Source organism: Bufo bufo, chromosome 1, assembly GCF_905171765.1.
Source record: "Bufo bufo chromosome 1, aBufBuf1.1, whole genome shotgun sequence".
Taxonomy (NCBI): Eukaryota; Metazoa; Chordata; class Amphibia; order Anura; family Bufonidae; genus Bufo; species Bufo bufo.
The window spans coordinates 738408204-738427199 of NC_053389.1; the positions used below are offsets into that span (position 1 = coordinate 738408204).

Genomic DNA, 18996 nt, shown 5'->3' on the forward strand with positions numbered 1-18996 from the left:
GGATCCGTCTGGTATCTGCACAGACGGATCCGCACCTATAATGCAAACGCTTAGATCCGTTCAGAACGGATCCGTTTGCATTAGCATGACCAAAAAACAAGTTCATGATAATGCAAACGGATCCGTTTTGACTTTACATTGAAAGTCAATGGGGGACGGATCCGTTTGAAAATTGAGCCATACTGTGTCATCTTCAAACGGATCCGTCCCCATTGACTTACATTGTAAGACTGGACGGATCCGTTTGCCTCCCCACGGCCAGGCGGACACCCGAACGCTGCAAGCAGCGTTCAGGTGTCCGCCTGCTGAGCGGAGCGGAGGACAAACGGAGCCAAACTGATGCATTCTGAGCGGATCCGCATCCACTCAGAATGCATTAGGACTGGACGGATCCGTTCGGGGCCGCTTGCGAGAGCCTTCAAACGGAACTCACAAGCGGAGCCCCGAACGCTAGTGTGAAAGTAGCCTGAGCTGTATTTAGCAGCAACCTGCCCTGTTCCTCTGATAACATTTACATGGAGAACTATCTTTCACCCCGTCTATACAGCGATGGTGCCTCTCTTTACCCTGTCTGGTGGAAGTGACACTTTCTGCACTGCTTCAAATGTGTAACATGACACAACCAAACTGTGTCTTGCATCTTGAGTCCTTATGTCTTGAGCCATCTTGTCCTTGCTGAATGCACACAAGGGGTCTTTTGGGTTTAGATTTCGGCTTTATTGTTTGAATACACCATTAGTCTCAGCCTTGAAGGCTATTGATTTGAAAACACCAACATTAAATGGCCATTCATATGATAATCTGGGGAAGGGAGTAACCTATGCTGCTGCCTTTTTTCCCAAGAAAAACATGTGTTAGCTGTTGTGTTTTTGGCATTTTTGTTACTGTAGGCAAGGACTTCATTTGTGTTTTTTGTGGCTGCAAAAATGTATGAAAGCAGCGAAAATCTGGCCTTATTGCCCATAGCAAGCCATTATTTTCTACAAGTTTTTTCCAGTCTATGGAAGAAAACCACAGTTACGCCTTATACATGCAGATTAGAGGTCCGTGTCATACATGCTGTATTATGGAGGTATATAATGGCTCACACAAGCACCTTGCAGTGTGTCCATAAGACAGGCCCATAGACACCATACAGGTCCGCTGTTACATTCAGATGTGGATTCGCTGTGTCGTGTGAACAGATCTGATTTGGGGCTATTTCTAAGGGCGTTATCTATGTCTTGCTTGGTATTCGCCCTTTACCCCTATTTAGGGATCCGGACTCCACAGCAGGGGAACCACCAGGCCGCAACCTCTTGGGAGTAGTCTCTGTTCAGGGCCTTTCACAAGGCGGATTGTGATGCTGTCAAAATCTGCTGCGTATACCGAGGCACAAACCACTGTGGTAGCTCACATTAGATTCTAGTAACCCGATCGCGGCTTAGCTCCATTGAATGCGGACACTGTGCATATCCCTTCTTGGCATGGTTGCAGCTTTAAGCACCATATAGCAACCAGCAAAATTTTGGCATGGGATCTGTGCCAAAATTCCACTGGGCAATTGTGCGAACTGGCTGTTCGAGTGACTGCTGACCCATGGGAATCAAGAGATACTGGTGCAAAGCACCCGAGAGATAAACCGTAGTTAGGGACAGGCCACGGTCAGGGCAGGCAGAGTTCGTACAATCTGATAAACAGTCAGAGGGCAGGGCAGGCAGCTCAGGGTCAGAATGTAGATCAGGCAGAATTCAGGTCAGGCAACAAAGGTTCAAATACAGGAAACAGGCAGGAGTTAGTACATGTGCAGACAAACCTAGTAGCAGCACACCTTTTCAGGACACTAACCTACAATAAATAACCTACTGCTCAGGCAACCTCCCACATGCAAAGATGCCTTAAAGGGATTCTGTCACCTCGTTTTACCCTATAGAGCTGCGGACATGCAAGGCTAGATCGCTGCTAGCATGTCCGCAATATACCTGTCCCATAGCGCTGTGTGCTTTTATTGTGTTTAAAAAATGATTTTATAGATTCGGCCTGGTAAGGAGCCCAAGGGGCTGTACTAACCTCCTTGGAGCCCAGCACCGCCTGCATCTAACGAATCTCCTCTAATCTTGCGATGCGCGAGCTCGCACATGCGCACTTCCTTCCCTAAGGCTGATGCCAGCACAGGGAAGGAACAATATGCCAGCACTGTGCATGCGCGAGCTCACGGCGATCTAACTGTGAGCAAGGAGGAGATTCCTGGATGCAGGCGGTGCTGGGCTCCTTTACAGGGGGCATGGCTGGGCTCCAAGAAGGTTAGTACAGCCCCTTGGGCTCCTTACCAGGCTCATTTACATATCTATAAAATAATTTTTTAAACACAATAAAAGCACACAGCGCTATGGGACAGGTATATTGTGGACATACTAGCGCGATCTAGCCGTGCATGCCCGCATCTCTATAGGCTTAAACGAGGTGACCGTTACCTTGGGATACTTAAAGGGATTCTATCTATTGGACGGGGAAGATTAGGATGCACGCACATTGACCAGCAGCTGGGTCCGTGAAAAGGGAAGTGAGTAGGTCCAAGCTGCCAGAACCCGGGAATGGGGTTGCAGGTCAGACAAGGTGTAGCCACTGGGGAGAGGGCTTCGGGCACTGGCCGCCTCCATAACATGAGGCCTGACTTTGATGACTTTGAAACCGTTTGTTTTGCTGAGTCGACCAAGTCTGTTAGTGTTGTTTTGACGCCTGCAGTTCAGATTACTTTTGGTTTATATTGTAGATTGCAAATACAGTTTGAACCTTTGCTGGATGTGTGCTGTCTTCTGTACTAGTGGTTTACGTCCTTCCTTTTTTAATACGCTTCATGCTTGTCTATCGTAACTCTAGTAGTACACTGACTGATTTTTGAATTTCCATTCATTAAAGTATGAATAGGGGAACAGTACGCGTTTTACTAATATTATTTAACCCTCTCGATTTTAAAGGGTATAATTCCAATAAGTATCTACTAGGGATTTGTTGTTTTTTTCCCTTGCAATTTCCTCTCTTAGTGTAAGATTAAAATACACTATAATCCACGTACAGTGCATAAAGCATGATGTTATCTTTAGTTGTCTGGTTGGAGACAGTTTCTAGTTCCCAGCCAACAAATGTAATTAAAAAAGGCTTAAGGAGTTTGTCCAACTTCAGAACTTTTTAAAAAACCCCAACCAGGGAGACATGTCGAGGGAACATTCTTACCTGTCCCTTCACAATCTGTTCTGGCTCCTTCTGTCCTCGCATGTAAACTTCTGGCACAGGCAGGGGTTACGTGTGTGGCTGTAGCCAAAATTGTCCTCAGCAGTGACATCCCCCACATAACCACAGTGATGTGCCACTTGGAGACACGTTATAGGCTGCTACCCCTGTCTTGAAGTTTGCAGGCCGGGAACTGCAAGGAACATCGAACGGTCTTCAGCACAGGAATGTGGTGGGAGCAGGGTTTTGTTTTTTTGCTTTAGGCAACACACACTGTCCTGACCAGATTTAAAATGGACTGTAAATATGGAAGACCCCATTAAGGTATATGTTTTATTAAAGAGGTATTCTGGTAATCCTGCCAATACCTATCTCCTTTCCACTGGATATGGAAGAACCACTACTTCAGTAGATCACCAATCACCAGAATGGTGGGCCCAAGTCCTCCCTTTTCCCCAACTGCAAGATCACAGCCAGGAGGAGTTTAATAGAGTAGTGGGTTAATATGTACACTGCTGTTCTATTGAGCTGTCCGCTGTCTTTGGCAGTGCCATAGACTGTGAATGGAGTGGCAGTGTCCATAGCATTCCATTCAAATCCTTCTAGCCATGTTCTTAGAGCTGGGGGAAACGGGGGACACAGGACCCCCGTTCTGGCAATTAGTGAGCCTCCACTGATCTAGCATCCGGATAGGGGATAGCGTCGGATTACCAGAATACATTTAGTTAGTTGGAGCACCCAGTCTGGTGTGTGTTGTGCGTGTGCACACCTTGGATCTTCTCCAACCACTGCCTTGGCCACCACCATAAATACTTGTTTTTAACAGAAAGCCATTGTATTACTGAAGAAGACAGTAGTCTGTCATCTGTCTTTACTCAGTATGGATTATCATTGTGATTCCACCTAACACACCATGTGCTTTTACACCTCTAGTAATTGTTCCGCCTACACATTGCTCTTCTTGTCTCTGACAGTAATCCGGCTCCGCTTTTAACAAGACCACGTTTCTAATATTTAAATGACTGTATAATTGTAAGCCTAATATTACAGAGGATGTGACTAATTCCTTGGTTATTTTTGCATTTCAGATCAACCCATAATGAAATGGAGAAGAACAGGTATGTCCAGTCTCTTTATTCCTATATTTCTTCACCCTCCGCATCACGGCCGTTCGTTCCTACAGTTGGAAGAAACCCTTTTCTTCCTCATTGTTATGCTCGGTCTCCTGCTGGAGATCAATGTGTCATTTATCGCCTGATTCTATGTTTGAGTCACTACAGATCTATTTTTTGAGTCTGTATTGATGTTTTTGTTTAGTCTTTTCCCACCTCTACTCCACCCTGGTAATTGTCATAATTATTAGGTAGACTTGTGTCGCATTTCCCTACTTCAAAAAAGTTGATCTACAGGGTCTAGTTTCTACAGTAACATATTTGGTTTTTGTTCTCATACAAGAGTATTTTTTTTCTAATTTTCTTTTGTCAAAATGATAGCTCTTAAAGTGGTTGTCTGAAAATCTAATTATCCACAGGATAAGGCCTCTTGCACACAAACGTTGTGCATCCGTTCCGTGCAATGGGGACCGCAATTTGTGGTTCCAATGCACGGGCAACGTCCGTCTGGCAGCCGGGACGGATCGTGACCCATTCAACTTGAATAGGTCCGTGATCCGTCATGCACCGCCAAAAATATAGAACTCTGTAGTGCTTCCATGGGGTTCTGATCCGTGTATTGCGGACCTGCCGTATGCGGGCCGCAATACGGCCACGGGCACACAACGTTTGTGTGCAAGAGGCCTAAGTGTCTGATTGCTTGGATCCCCACTAATTGCGAGAACAGAGTCCCCTGTCCTTCCTGTGAATGGGCCAGTGGGCGCTCATGCATACTGCCAGGGTATCTTCATCAGTTTCCTGGTCTTTGAATGGAGCTCAGTTCGGTTGGGGCACATAGGACTCCTGATTCTCGTGATTGGTAGATCCCCCAGCGATTGATCTCCTCCTTTTAAAAGGTTAAGGAACATTCTGCTATATCCACCCCAAAATGAAGAATTAATTAAATATAAGTTTGAGTTGTTTTTTTCTGTCAAGTTTTAAAATCCAGTCAACCATTTCTTATTTGTATGGGTGAGGGAGAGTTCACATCACCGTTATTTTACAATTTTTCTGAAGAACAGAAAAAAAAAAACGGATCCCGTGCATCAGTTATGCACATTTGGAATCCGTTTGAGCTATATCCGTCTGCTGGGTGAGTTACACAGCCCATGTGATTCTCCCCCTGAAAACTGCATTGCTTTTCTCCCTAACTACAACCTGTGTGAGCTGCTCTCCTTGGATACTTTCACCACACTCCACTTTTGATCTGCCGTGTACAACCTCCAATCCAAGCGAGCCGAGAGAGCCAGGCGCTGTTCTGTAATGGATTTATGTCAGATTCAGCAGCACCACAAGCTAGGTGAAGTTAGGACTGGGTGGCTAATCAAATTAATTTGATTAAGGCTACTTTCACACTAGCGTTCGGAGCGGATCCGTCTGATGTTTCATCAGACGGATCCGCTCCGATAATGCAGACGTTCGCATCCGTTCAGAACGGATGCGTCTGCATTAAAACTTAGAAAATTTTCTAAGTGTGAAAGTTGTCTGAGCGGATCCGTTCAGACTTTACATTGAAAGTCAATGGGGAACGGATCCGCTTGAAGATTGAGCCATATGGTGTCATCTTCAAGCGGATCCGTCCCCATTGACTTACATTGTAAGTCTGGACGGATCCGTTTGCCTCCGCACGGCCAGGCGGACACCCAAACGCTGCAAGCAGCGTTCAGGTGTCCGCTCACTGAGCGGAGCGGAGGCTGAGCGCTGGCAGGCGGATGCATTCTCAGTGGATCCGCCTCCACTGAGAATGCATTGGGGCCAGACGGATGCGTTCGGGGCCGCTCGTGAGCCCCTTCAAACGGTGCGCACGAGCGGACACCCGAACGCTAGTGTGAAAGTAGCCTAATTTGCCATTTGAATTCAAATTTTTATCAGAATTGTGACATCAATATTAGCCTTACCCCAGCTGTTAGGACTAATATTGGACCACAGGAACACCATAGGAGCCCGGTTTAACTGCCTGGATTGGAGAGCACTCCAATCCTGACCATTTAACCCCTTAATAGCAGCCATGGCATCTAAGCAGTAACACAGAGGGAGAATGCTTCCTCTGTCCCCAGCAGACACAAATGTATTGCCATAGCAGCCAGGTGTAACAAGGCCCACCATGACTGTTTGTCTATTGGACAGCTTGTGAGTCTTGCATACCAATATATTCTAAAACAGATCAAACAATCACATTTTGACATCCGCTAGTGAGACTAAAGTGATTTAATAATGAAAAGTTAAAAAAAAAAAAAATTTTTAAACATACTTTATTAACATATTTAGCATGACATAGTACTGTTGCGCAATAGTAGTAAAACTTTAAAAACCTAACATATTTGTATTTCATTTTTGTAACTGAGGACCCATACAAAGTAACATGTGAGGCTGGATTCACATCTGAGCTGTTTACCCCAGCAGTCTGTTCCATCGGAGGAATTCAGTGTACCGGCGTACATGCACAGCATTTTTTTGTTTGGCCAAAAGCCAGCATATATGCCGGAAAGCAGCCGGATCCCATTATAGTGAATGGGGATCCGGTGGTGCATGGTGGTATCCGGCTATGCTTTATACAGTGAACTCCGGCAGTCTGTTCCTCCGCCAGAAAAAAGTGCTGGAGTTAAAAGTGCAGATGTGAACCCAGCCCAAGTCAAGCTGCACATTGAATGACACTAAACCCCCACTGATCCTTTGCCCTGGCCTAATGGATCATTAGGTCGAGCATGCGTCCTGCCGCTCCAGCCATTATGTATGGGACAGCCAGAGAGCAGGAAAAAAAAACGGATCAAGGACGGTCCTTAAAGGGGACCTGTCACCAAAAAATGAAATGCAATCTGACAGCACAATGTTGTAGAGCAGGAGAAGCCGAGCAGATTGATATGTATTTTTGTGGAAAAAGATTCCGTAAAACCTGTAATTTATAAATTTTATATATATATATATTTTTTCCTAACCTTCTGTGAGCAGCATGGGTACAGGAGGGAGGGGTTATCCGTGACTGATAGGATTATGTTAATACAGAGATAGCTGTCAGTCACTGGTAACACCTCCTCCCTGGACCGAGAGCACTTTACAGGGCGGCAGATATAAATGTAAAAATTACAAGTTTTACTGAATCTTTTTCCACAAAATATATTTCGATCTTCTTCTGCTCTATAACATGCTGCTTTTAGATTGCATTGCATTTTTTTTAGGTTGGATAAAATCAAGATTTTTATTTTAGGCCATTTTACCCAGCCCAAGGTGAAGGACTTACTCACAGTCTGCAGGAGCAAAATGTTAGGAAATTTATAAAAAGCTTTTCAGAGAGATTAACTATGCTCTGGATAGGTCATGGGGGTCTGACACCTGGGACCGCGCACTGATTGGCTGTTTGAGAAGGCAATGGAATTCACAGTAGCGCCGCGGCCTTCTGTGAGCTTTCACTAGGCTATGTGACTTCATGTTTACTGGTCACATGACCTACTCGCAGCTCAGACCCATTGAAGTGAATGGGATTGAGCTGCTATACCGAGCACAACCACTATACAATGTATGGCGCTGTGCTTGGTGAGCTGAGAGAATAAAGATTGCCGTTGCCTCATCAAACAGCTTATCGGTGGGGGTCCCGGGTGTTGGATCTCCACCGATCAGATACTGATGACCTATCCAGAAATAATATCTCGTAAAGCCCGTTTTAATGAAGGCTATTTTAGAATGTTTTTCATTTAGGAAATGAGTGAACAATTCAAAGGTGTCCATAGCCTTTAAAGGCTATGAACACCTTCAGGGGCAATTTTTTTGAGGATTGCAATTTACTCATTTTTGACCAATTTTTATTATTTTTTTCAATTTGTCTTTTGAAACATTTTTTTGCAGTTTTTTGGTTGAAGGAAACCTGTCACCGGGATTTTGTGTATAGAGCTGAACACATGGGTTGCTAGATGGCCGCTAGCACATCCGCAATACCCAGTCCCCATAGCTCTGTGTGCTTTTATTGTGTAAAAAAAATCATCTCAGGTTAATTTACATATGTATCAAATTGGGTTTTTTTACACAATAAAAGCACACAGAGCTATGGGGACTGGGTATTGCGGATGTGCTAGCGGCCATCTAGCAACCCATGTCCTCAGCTCTATACACAGAATCCCGGTGACAGGTTCCCTTTAAGTTTTAGCCTATCCGCACCTGAAACCAAAAATGACATTGTGCTAAAATGTGGAGATTCACTATTTACTGTTAGAAGTCTTGGAGGGTAATGTGACTGTACAGCTGGTATTATGGGGCTTAGGCAGAGCAGAAACACTGGCCCTACAGATGTCATTGACATGCTCTCAATAGAGTTCTTCTTAGGCTGGGCTTTCACATTCAGGTTTTTAGATGCAGCTTTTGAAGACAAAGCCAGGAGTGGATTCAACAAGAGCTGTAGACTCGGTCTTTCCTTTACATGTGTCCTCTGATCCTATCTTGGCTTTGGCTTCAAAAACTGCATAAAAAAACCTGGATGTGTAAACCCTGCTTAAGAGTAAGGTGGATTTAAACGGGGCGATACTGCAGCCACTAGTTGGCTGCTTGTTCAGTGAAGGAGACCACGCATTTACGTCCAGCAATCTCCTCCACAGTATAAAGACAAGGGATTGCTATTGCGATCTCTCGTCCTCATACAGATTAATGGTTTCTGACCAGCAGATTGCTGTTTAGACCACGCAATCTGCTGCCCAAAAACGATGATTGGTGGTGCCTTCATGAACTACAGGATCACCACTTCGCTCATTCATTGGGTGATCGAGGGCACATTTACATGGCCAGATTGTCGGGAATGACCGTTCGCAGGATTCTCAGGCCGTGTAAATGCACCTTTAATCAGCTGAGGGTTGTTAAACTGATATAAATGCCCAGCAGACTGGTTTAGTTCATTGCTCATGACCGCCTTTAATATTGGGTCATAGCAATATCTCAACACATTTATGGACTGTGCCTACAGACTGCTCCAAACTACTTGAACACTTGCTCAGCTGTATATTCTGTTGTCTTTTCTAGGCGAGCTCATTTGCGGCTATGTCTGGAAAAACTAAAAGTATTGGTACCCTTAGGTCCTGAATCTAACAGGCATACCACGCTAAGTCTCTTAACAAGAGCAAAATTGCACATAAAGGTAAGTACCATATGATTCTGGGTCAAGCCAGACTATGTGACGTAGAGTTGCCTTTCACTGTTAAATCGGGTTTGCTTTATCTTCTATAGAAACTTGAAGATTGTGATAGAAGGTCACAGCACCAACTAGAGCAGCTACAGCGAGAGCAGCGGCACTTAAAAAGGCAGCTAGAAAAATTTGGGGTGGAAAGAATAAGAATGGACAGTGTAAGATCGGCAGTGTCATCTGAGAGATCGGATTCTGATCAGGGTAAGTACACTCAGACCACATGGCTTCTCCTGATTAGTTTAATCTTTTACATCTATATTTATCAGAAGAATTGCGTGCCTACCATGCATAGAAATGTAGTACATGTGACTACTTGAAACTTTGTAATATATCTTATCATGGTGAAGCATCTTTCTCACCTTCCAGCCTGTAAGCTATGGCTACTTTCACACTTGCGGCAGAGTGATCCGGCAACCAGTTCCGTCGCCGTAACGGATCCGGAAAACGTATGCCAACTGATGGCATTTGCAAGACTGATCAGGATCCTGATCAGTCATAAAAATGCATTGAAATACCGGATCCATCTTTCCGGTGTCATCCGGCATTTCAATGTCATTCCGGCACGAATATGGAAAAAAATCCTATGGGAAAAAAAAATGCAAGTCTTCAGTTTTTTGGGCCGGAGATAAAAACCGTAGCATGCTGCGGTTTTATCTTTTGCCTGATCAGTCAAAAAGACTGAACTTGAAGACATCCTGAATGGAATGCTCTCCATTCAGAATGCATGGGGATATAACAGATCAGTTCTTTTACCGGCATTGAGCCTCTTTGACGGAACTTGGTGCCGGAAAAGAAAAACGCAAGTGTGAAAGTACCCTATGTGTAAATGTTTTAGAAACCTCAGGGATGAGGGGGAGGCAGCTGCAGTTTCTATGCTTCAGGAGGAAACCTGGTCAGAGCACCATGCAGGCATTGTGTAGACCATGCAACGCTCATTAGATGTATTTTTTTATTTTTTTTCTCCCACAGAAGAGATTGATGTGGATGTCGAGAGCACAGACTATTTAACAGCAGACCTGGACTGGAGCAGTAGTAGCAGCAGTGCCAGTGACTTGGACGAGAGGGGAAGCTTGCAGAGCATTTGCAGTGACGAAGGTTATTTCAGTGCCGGAATTAAAAGGATAGAACTACAAGACAATCCCAAAGCCAGTGTTACCCTATAAACCCCCAGTAAGAGAAGGTGAGGGGAGGAGGAGGGAGAGCTTTCAAGTGTCCCAGCAATTCTCCACCTCCTCCCCAGCACTCCTCCATCAGAGACTGTCTTATCTAGTGACTGCATTTACACCATATTCTTGCATGTAAAAAGAAAGCCCACGGAGACTGCCAGCTCTTTGTTTGTAGCTTCCTTCCTTAGAGCTCCTGAGAGGTATGTGGGTCTCAGTTTGTATTTTACATCACAGGCTATTCCATCAGCTGTTGTCCTCCAGGAGACTACATTCCAAAAAAAAAAAAAACACCACGAAGCACTCAGATAGGGGAAAAAAAAAAAAAATCCTTATACCGGTATATATTCATGTACAAGAGGTGCAACCATGCAGCAGTGGTAAAGATTGACTGCAAATGTGGAGGCGAGTGTGTGCTACTCACCTTCTGCGTCTGTCATCCCCACCCACTAGATTTGACCAAGCACAGAGGTTCAGCTATCTCCTGCAACACGGAAAGTTTCTTGCATCACCTGGAATCAACGTCTGGGAGCAGTATGAAGGATTTACCTTGAAGGCATCTTGCTAGACTTCAGTTTACAGCTGTTCTACTATCCAATCGGAAGCTTCCAGGAGGCCACAGAAGAAGGGACGCGTCGTCTCTATTCGGTGATCCTGGCTCAGAACAGTGACAATGCTGCTAATACAAATATATATAGATATTTTATTTTCACAAATTTGTGCACCTTACGTTGCACTGAACCCAGCACACTCTTACGAAACCCAAAGCTGGACCTCTCTGGCTTTTTTAGGAGATCTAAAAAGCCACTTTTCTTTTCTTTTTATATTTTTTTTCCATTTTAGCTTTTTGGTGTCTGTAATGGAGTCGTACATACTGGTTTATGGGATTCCTCATTCCCTGCAGTAATATTGGCTTATTACCCAGCAAATAGGTATCGTTCCCAAATCTGGCACGTTATCCAGGGGCAAGGCGTGGGAGAACCAAAAGTCCCATCATGTCTTGATTATCTTTGCCATGTCAAAACATCTGGAGGGGGTGGGCACCTGACTGCAAGCTGTACATTTTTGAACATATGCCCTTTAAGTTTTTTTTTATTTTTTGGTGTCTTTCCAAAATCTTTCCCCAGAAGACATGCATCCATTCAGAGAGCGCTCAGTACAAAGACAATAGCAGCCTTGTTCTGTTAGTAGAACACGCAGTGCTTTGGACACAGGTTTTACAACCATTTTGCTAAAGTTTTTTTTCTTTACCTAGGCTGGACATCTTCAGCTCCCAGCATTTGTCGCTGCGTACATGTACCCAAAGCAGGATTCTCTTTTCTTTCTGTTGGGACATTTTTATTATTTTCTACCTCATAGAAAGATGAACAAGAATTGCTCAGTGCTTTTGAGTGCAGAATATAAAAATGTCTTGCTTTTTTAAAATTTTTCTTTTTTTTTTTTAAATAATCTCTTATGTAACCAAACCTGGAATGTGTGCCCTTAGGTCAGCAGTGGATAAAACGGGAGCAGTGGGGAAGACGGGCATCTATTCATGTCATTTGAAAAGACTTTCAATGGTTAGGCACTGTGGTATTTATTGATTACACATCAGGTAGCTGTTTTCTGTGATTTTGTCTAACCGCGTCTTAAAGATTTTATGTTTTTTTTTTTTTGTTTTTTTTTACATTTTATTGTTAGAAAAATTTGAGCTTGCCAGCTGAGACATATAGGACAACCCAATGCTACAGAAACACTGCTGTATAAGCTACAGCCTTTACTATGGCAATGTCAAGCAGGCGTTGCCAACCAAACCTGCCTCAGTTTATGCTGTTCTTTAGCGTAAGGCTGCAATGTCATTGAACTGAAGATATTCTAGGAGAAAGGGCACTACTTAAAGAGAAGTTGTCCACAGCGTCCTCCCTATCCAACTGTTTGCATAGACACATTTTGTTCATTTTATTTTTTTTGACCCGAGGCTCCTCTCCCGAGTTGTGATACTTTTTCTTAGCATACAGTTTAGTCCTGCGGTGCTATGAGGGCGCCACCGTTGCTCTTATTGCACCCAAGCTCCACTCATTTCTGTGGCTAGCTGCTTTGATTGACAGGAGTAGTCGGGGGCAAATCAGCCATGGAGGGTGCTGGCCACAGAAAGGAGTGGGGCTTGTGTCCAACAAGACCTCATTACCCCAAAGTCCTCATTTGCATATTAGGAAAAATTGTCATAACTTGGCAACGGAGCCTCAGAGCAACAAAAGAATAATTACAGCTACGTGACTATGCAAACATCCTGATGGGGAGGTCACTGGTGTGACATAGCCTTTCTATTTTTATTTTTTTTGCTGTAGTAATCAGATTAAGTACGGCCAGTGGGTTGTCAGTACTAGGAGTAAGATCCCGTATGGTGTGTTGCTAGTGCCCCTGTTGATATTAGGCCTTATAGCGCTTACAGGCGTGCACACAGACACTGGAGCAATAATCTAGAGTCCTTATTAACTCTTCACCCAGTATAGGGATGGTTGGTTCTCACCTTCACGCCATACAGTTCACTTGCCCGTCATATTAACAATGAGATTTGTTGTTCGTCAATTACTTTTTTAAAAAAAATGTTTTTGTTCGTCTCCTATTTTTTAAAATCTCTTCTACAATCCCAAACCTAAATACCACACTTGAGATTAACCAGCAATGCCTATTTCCTAATCTTTCCCCTCAATCTCTGTTGCATCCGATGACTAAATCGCACAACCACAACTAAAACAGAATTGGGCCATCACAACGGTCAGCGTAAAAGGGCTTACGGGAACATTTGCCTAACTTGCAGGGCTGACGTCATTTCGGATTGAGTATTCTATGAATATTTGTAAACCAATTCAGGGACAGACCATCTTACAAAGCGTCCACAATTTGATGGCACTGTTTTTTCCCCCTGTCCCCCCCCCCCCCCCCCTCCTTCCCCATCCTTTCACATTACCAACTCTGCTTGAGTTTTCTACCTTTCTAGGAACACATTTAAGTTATGCTACTAAAAAAAGCACACCTAGTTGTAAATAAGTCACATTAAATCTATTTATTCATGTTTTGTATAGCTAATGTATTAGAGATTCCTATGACTTTGTGCTTTTATAAATGTTCTCCAAAATTTTTTGTATGTATATAAATATATAATAGAGATCTCTATCTGCAAATTGTAAGAGTGTGTTCTCTTACACACGGGACTTTAGCACACCTTTTAACTACTCCGAATCATTATCATTTTTCCTTTCCTTACTCTAAAGAAACAATGGTGGTGTGGTCTAGAATCCATTTGGACTCCTCTGCCAGGCTAAGATGGGCACGTTTAATGGCCGTTACCACTGCCATGAATACTCCTTCCTAGTTTAAAAAAAAAAGTTGTCTCTGCTACTAGTCTATATTAAAGGCTATGGGCTCCTTTGGGGCAATTTTTTTATGATTGCATTTTACTCCTTTTGGGTTACATTTTTTTTTCTATTGGTTTGTTAAAAATGTTCAGCTATTTTTGAGATACAAGGGTTAAAAAAAAATCTGTCTGCCCGTAGAGTACCCCTAAGGTCAATTTACACTGCTCGATAATCAGGCTTGTTTCTGACAATCTGCCCGTCTAAATGTGCCGCCGATCACCTAATGAATAAGCGAAACACTCTTTCATCGGGTGATCCTGTCGTTTGTGCAGGCACATCAATCATTGTCTGTTTCTGGGCAGCAGAACGTGCAGTCTAAACAGTGATCTACTGCCCAAAAACAATGATCACAATAGCGATCTCTCGTCCCCATACTGTGAAGGAGATTGCTGCATGTAAACTGAGCCAACTGTCGTGAAGGAACGCTTCCTTCCCCACAATCAAGGCTGTACATTGGAGCGTCTAAATCTGCCTTTAGTCCCGTCAGCTGACTGGCTCACGTGAAGCCTTATCTCTGACATCTTAACCTCATAGACACTTATTGAAGCCATATTCTTATCAGCTGGAGTTTAGCTATAATAAGTGTTTATGAGGTCAGGAGATCGGAGATAAGGCTTCATATGAGCCCCTCAGTTGACTAAACTCAGGAGTGGCAGTAGACGGACTTCTTCTTTTTTTTTTTAACCCATGTATCTCAAAAAAAGCTAAACATTTTTAATAAAGACCAATTGCAAAAATGATTTTTAGCCCGAAATGCAATCCTACAAAAGATTGGCCCAAGGTTGTCCATAACCTTCAAGTTTATCAGCACTGTCAATGCCTCAGATGGGACACCGTTGCAGCATTAAAAGGCTCAGGGGTGACTGTGCCAGCACTGTGCCAATTGTCCATCAGAAACACTACACCATATCCAATCCGGCTAGGGGAGGGGGGGTGGAGACATTTCTTTTGAGATTAAATTATTTTGTGCTGTATATGGTGGTTGCAGCCGCTCCTCGGACTCCAGCAATATTTTCGTGAATGCAGTTTATCAGTTCAACTAATGATATCGCACATTTTGTATTGAATTGATAGACGGAATATTGGTTCAGTCTTCTTCTTCAATATGGCTGCTTCTTCTGTATGTAGAGGACCAGTATAACAATGGCAATAGTTTTTCCTATTTATTTTATGTGCTTTACATCTTTGTCTTGTGTTTTCATTGTGTGAGTTTGCTTAATGAAACAATTGATAAACCCCCCCTGAAGAAGTAAGATAGACACACGTTCTGGAATGGGAGACTTGGTGAACAGTAGGCACCTGCAAAGAGCCTAATGTTACCAATCGGAATATGACATTTTCTACCCATGGTTGGCCATTACCTTAATAATTTCCTCTTTACCAAATTTATTGGCCATGATTCATTCTCAGGGACAACAGGAATTATAAAGTAAAGAGTCAAATAGCTTTGTTCATCAGATGTTAATATTTGCATACAACATGTATAACAGAAATTTGGAGATGGGGTGGCGAGTTGGTGGAACCACTGTTGACTTGTCGGCCTCCAATGTTCTGATTTCATATGCATTGGTGATGCAGAAATGATCCCTACTGTCCAGGGTGTTGATATTGGTGAATAGTACCCAGCTATGTGCCTCTCATAGTGCAATAACCCACAAAGGTTGAATTATTTTCCTTTGTTTGAGGATATTTGATGACAAGAAGCAGAAAAACATGCGGCATACAGGGTCCATTTGTATCTTTTCATGTCTCTGCATCAAACAGTGTTTGTAGACAACGCAATGCGCTGAGACCCTTCATATATAATGGGAGACGTACACAAGAATTTGAGGCTTTTAAGATAAAAGGGAACACAGTCCATCAATGCTTTTATTATGCACAGAACTTTTCTCCATGAATAGTCACTAGCGGAACTTAATATTTGTATTGTCGGAGGATCTGATAACCATTAGGTTAAATGGTGCTTGGGTCTGTAGCTTTGCACTGACTTATTTTCGTTCGTAAAAAATGGGCCTCCTCGACTCAGTGCTCGTTACAGACAGCCTTATGTGCAAAACCTGTATTCCAGGCAACCAGTATCTTCACAGCATCTCAAGAGGCCATGGAGCTCTATAAAACTCCCAAAAACCTTCATCTTGGCTTGCCAATTTCCAATATTTGGGACACTGTATTGTCATATGCATGTGTGGTTCTGGTAATTGTGGGATCTCCTAGCTCATGTTGTCTCTAGTTCAGGCCAAGGAACAGTTTCATGTAGACTATTGATGCATCTTCTTATTCCTATTGAATCTTCAAACCCCTACATTTTATTTTTATTTTTTTAAACAAATTCTGTAAGATTTCAAGTTAATGGATGTTCTTCTTAAAAGCTGTCAAGCCTGAGGCCTTCAGACACAACACTACTTTTAGATTTGCCTTGTCAAAGAAAGGAAGATATTAACCTTACACAACAACTGCTTCCCTTATGGCTAGAAGACATATTTTTTCCTATAATGTGCCCACCAGCATCACCAGGTCAGTAACTGTTATTGACCAATGTCCTTTCCTCTTGCAAGATCCGTATGGTGACAAGCTCTGAAGGCCTGCAATAACTATATCCTCCTATTCACGTACACACCGTGTCTTGTGATGAAATGTGTTTTCCAACATAACATAAAAAGGAACCTATAAATCTTTAAGATTTGGCATTTATTACCTTCCCTTGATGCCACTCAAAGTGTCTTATATCCAGGCAAGCCTTTGTTACATTATAATAGGGATTTTAAAAGCCTCACCAGCCAATGGAACGGTGTGGTACTGTGTTATATAGTAACCTGGTCAATTGATCCCACCAGATTTGTGTACAATTAGATGATGTGTTTTACTGTGAAAAGCTGTTAGCATCTGCCTGACCCATGGGTTTAAGAATTGTAACTTGAGCTCTGATTTGGGCAACAATGCCAGTTTTTCTGGCAGAGTTGGTAAATGCGGCCCTATAGTATTTAAAATGCATTTATAAAATATGGCAGTCTTATCAAGATGGGATCACTAGCAGTTTTTTTGGCTTAATAATACAAACCTCTTTAATCCCGTTTCCCATTTTTTTTTAATACTCATGTTCTACTGGAGATTTTTTTTATTGCTTACAGAAGGCCATGGTGGGAGTTGTAGTTTTACAACAGCTGGAGGGCCGCAGGTTGAGCATCCTTGCTGTAGGCTGACCCAATGTTCCCATAAGCCAAATGACTTTTGCTCATGAGTATGGACAGGAACCATTCATCTTGGAATCCATTTTTTTTTTTGGTTGGGTTGATAGATTCCCTAGCGCCAAGCCCTTCTTTCAGCTTTATTGAACCTACAAAATATATGCCTACTAGGCGGTGTGTACTTGATAACATCTTGCTGGGAGGTGCCCTTTTACCCATATGATATCTTATGGCTGGTCAGTTGTGTATGCTTTCTTTATTTAGCTCACCACTACATTACCCTCATGTATTTCTTTCTCTGCCTTATAAATTCCAACATCGCAGATCGTTGCCAGGTCATTACCATCCTTCTGTTTTAAAGCGGCAATCGGGCAGCTAGGGACAAGGTTCCCACTTTAGCCTAAATTTGAACATTTAGGATTGGTACAAAAAAAAAACAAAAAACAATATGGCACTTCTGATGGCATGTTATCTGTTGTATTATAGCTTTGTCCTTTTTTTATGTTATTTCCCCTTTTGTACATCCCTATTTTGTGAATGTTATCTATGTTGTATTCAGTTTTAAATATGAAATGAAAAGCATATTGTATCTGATCAGTTTTAAGTTGAGGCAAGTGCCTGCAATTATATTATTGCATAATAAATTTCTAGAGTCTCGATAAAGCGCATTTTCTACCAAAATGTATTTCTTTAAACACAAAGTTCATGATGACCTCTGCAAGCTGTTCTCCATTTCTAAATGTGAATTGCCGTGCCTCGGTGGTAGAGCAAGCTTCTCAATAATTGCAATCAAATTTCAGATCTCCACCCCTTTACGAGATATATATTGAGTGTAAACGACTGGTATGGATAGACTGGTGGTTCTTCCTGCTCTAGCCCAACAACTAACTTGTAACCATTGGTTGCCTATGCCTGAGTGCTCGATGTATTGGTGGAAATTCATTGCTGCTTTATTATTCTGTGTACTTAAAGATTTATGAATTCCCTTTTTTATAAAGATTTAAGAGCATTTGAAGGGTTTAAAAATGGGAAAAAAAATAAACTGTATAAATATAATGGATGCTTTTCTATAGCAGTATAGTATGTTTTAGGCGGTATTACCGTAATTGTCCCTGTATTGCAACGTTTTATTGTCCAAGGAAGCAGTGCAATATTTTATCTGTAGTAGAGTTCCATAGACCGCAATCTGTACGAGGATTGTAGAACGGGTTGCTGAACGTCCTGCCAGTAGGCTACAAAGAGTGACAGTCATGTGAATTCTGCAGCTCGCTAGATCCAAATTTATTTGCCATGTCCACCTGTTCTGTCAGGCAGCCATGTTTCTTATCCGTTCCTTCATCCTTCCTACAACAAATGTCACTTTCAGCTTTCAGTTTCTTCACCAGTCTTCCAAAAAGCAGCAGGCATGGGAATAGTATGTAGAGAATCTCCTTTGGTTATTTCCCATATGTCTGTATTGATTACCCTTTTTGTTTTTTTATATATTTTTATTTTATTTTTTTGCCGCTGTGTTGAGATCACATTATGGTGCTTTTTACTGCATTCAGCACATTCATTTTTAGAATCTACGTTTTAGAAGATAAAAAGAAAAAAATATATTAAAACTTGCTGTGTATATGGAAATACTTCTGTACTGTTAAACTGTTCAAAAATGAAATAAAAATATTTAATTACTACAGTTTCTCTTGTACTGCTACATTTTTACTTTTTTTTTGTTTTTGTTTA

At 42.5% G+C, this 18996-nt stretch overlaps 1 protein-coding gene across 2 annotated transcripts in view; it reads left to right on the forward strand.

Moving 5' to 3' along the window:
* MXD1 (MAX dimerization protein 1) overlaps positions 1-13445 on the forward strand; it is a 30252-nt gene extending 16807 nt beyond the window's left edge. The window contains exons 3-7 of one of the 2 annotated variants that reach the window (XM_040414424.1): positions 4299-4328; positions 9363-9477; positions 9567-9726; positions 10495-10620; positions 11142-13445. In XM_040414424.1, the coding sequence (XP_040270358.1) occupies positions 4299-4328; positions 9363-9477; positions 9567-9726; positions 10495-10620; positions 11142-11242 (532 nt within the window). In that variant the 3' untranslated portion in view covers positions 11243-13445. Of the gene's footprint in view, positions 1-4298; positions 4329-9362; positions 9478-9566; positions 9727-10494; positions 11000-11141 lie in introns of those variants that run through there. The other variant, XM_040414425.1, reaches the window with a different exon arrangement.
* The last annotated feature ends 5551 nt before the right edge of the window (positions 13446-18996 follow it).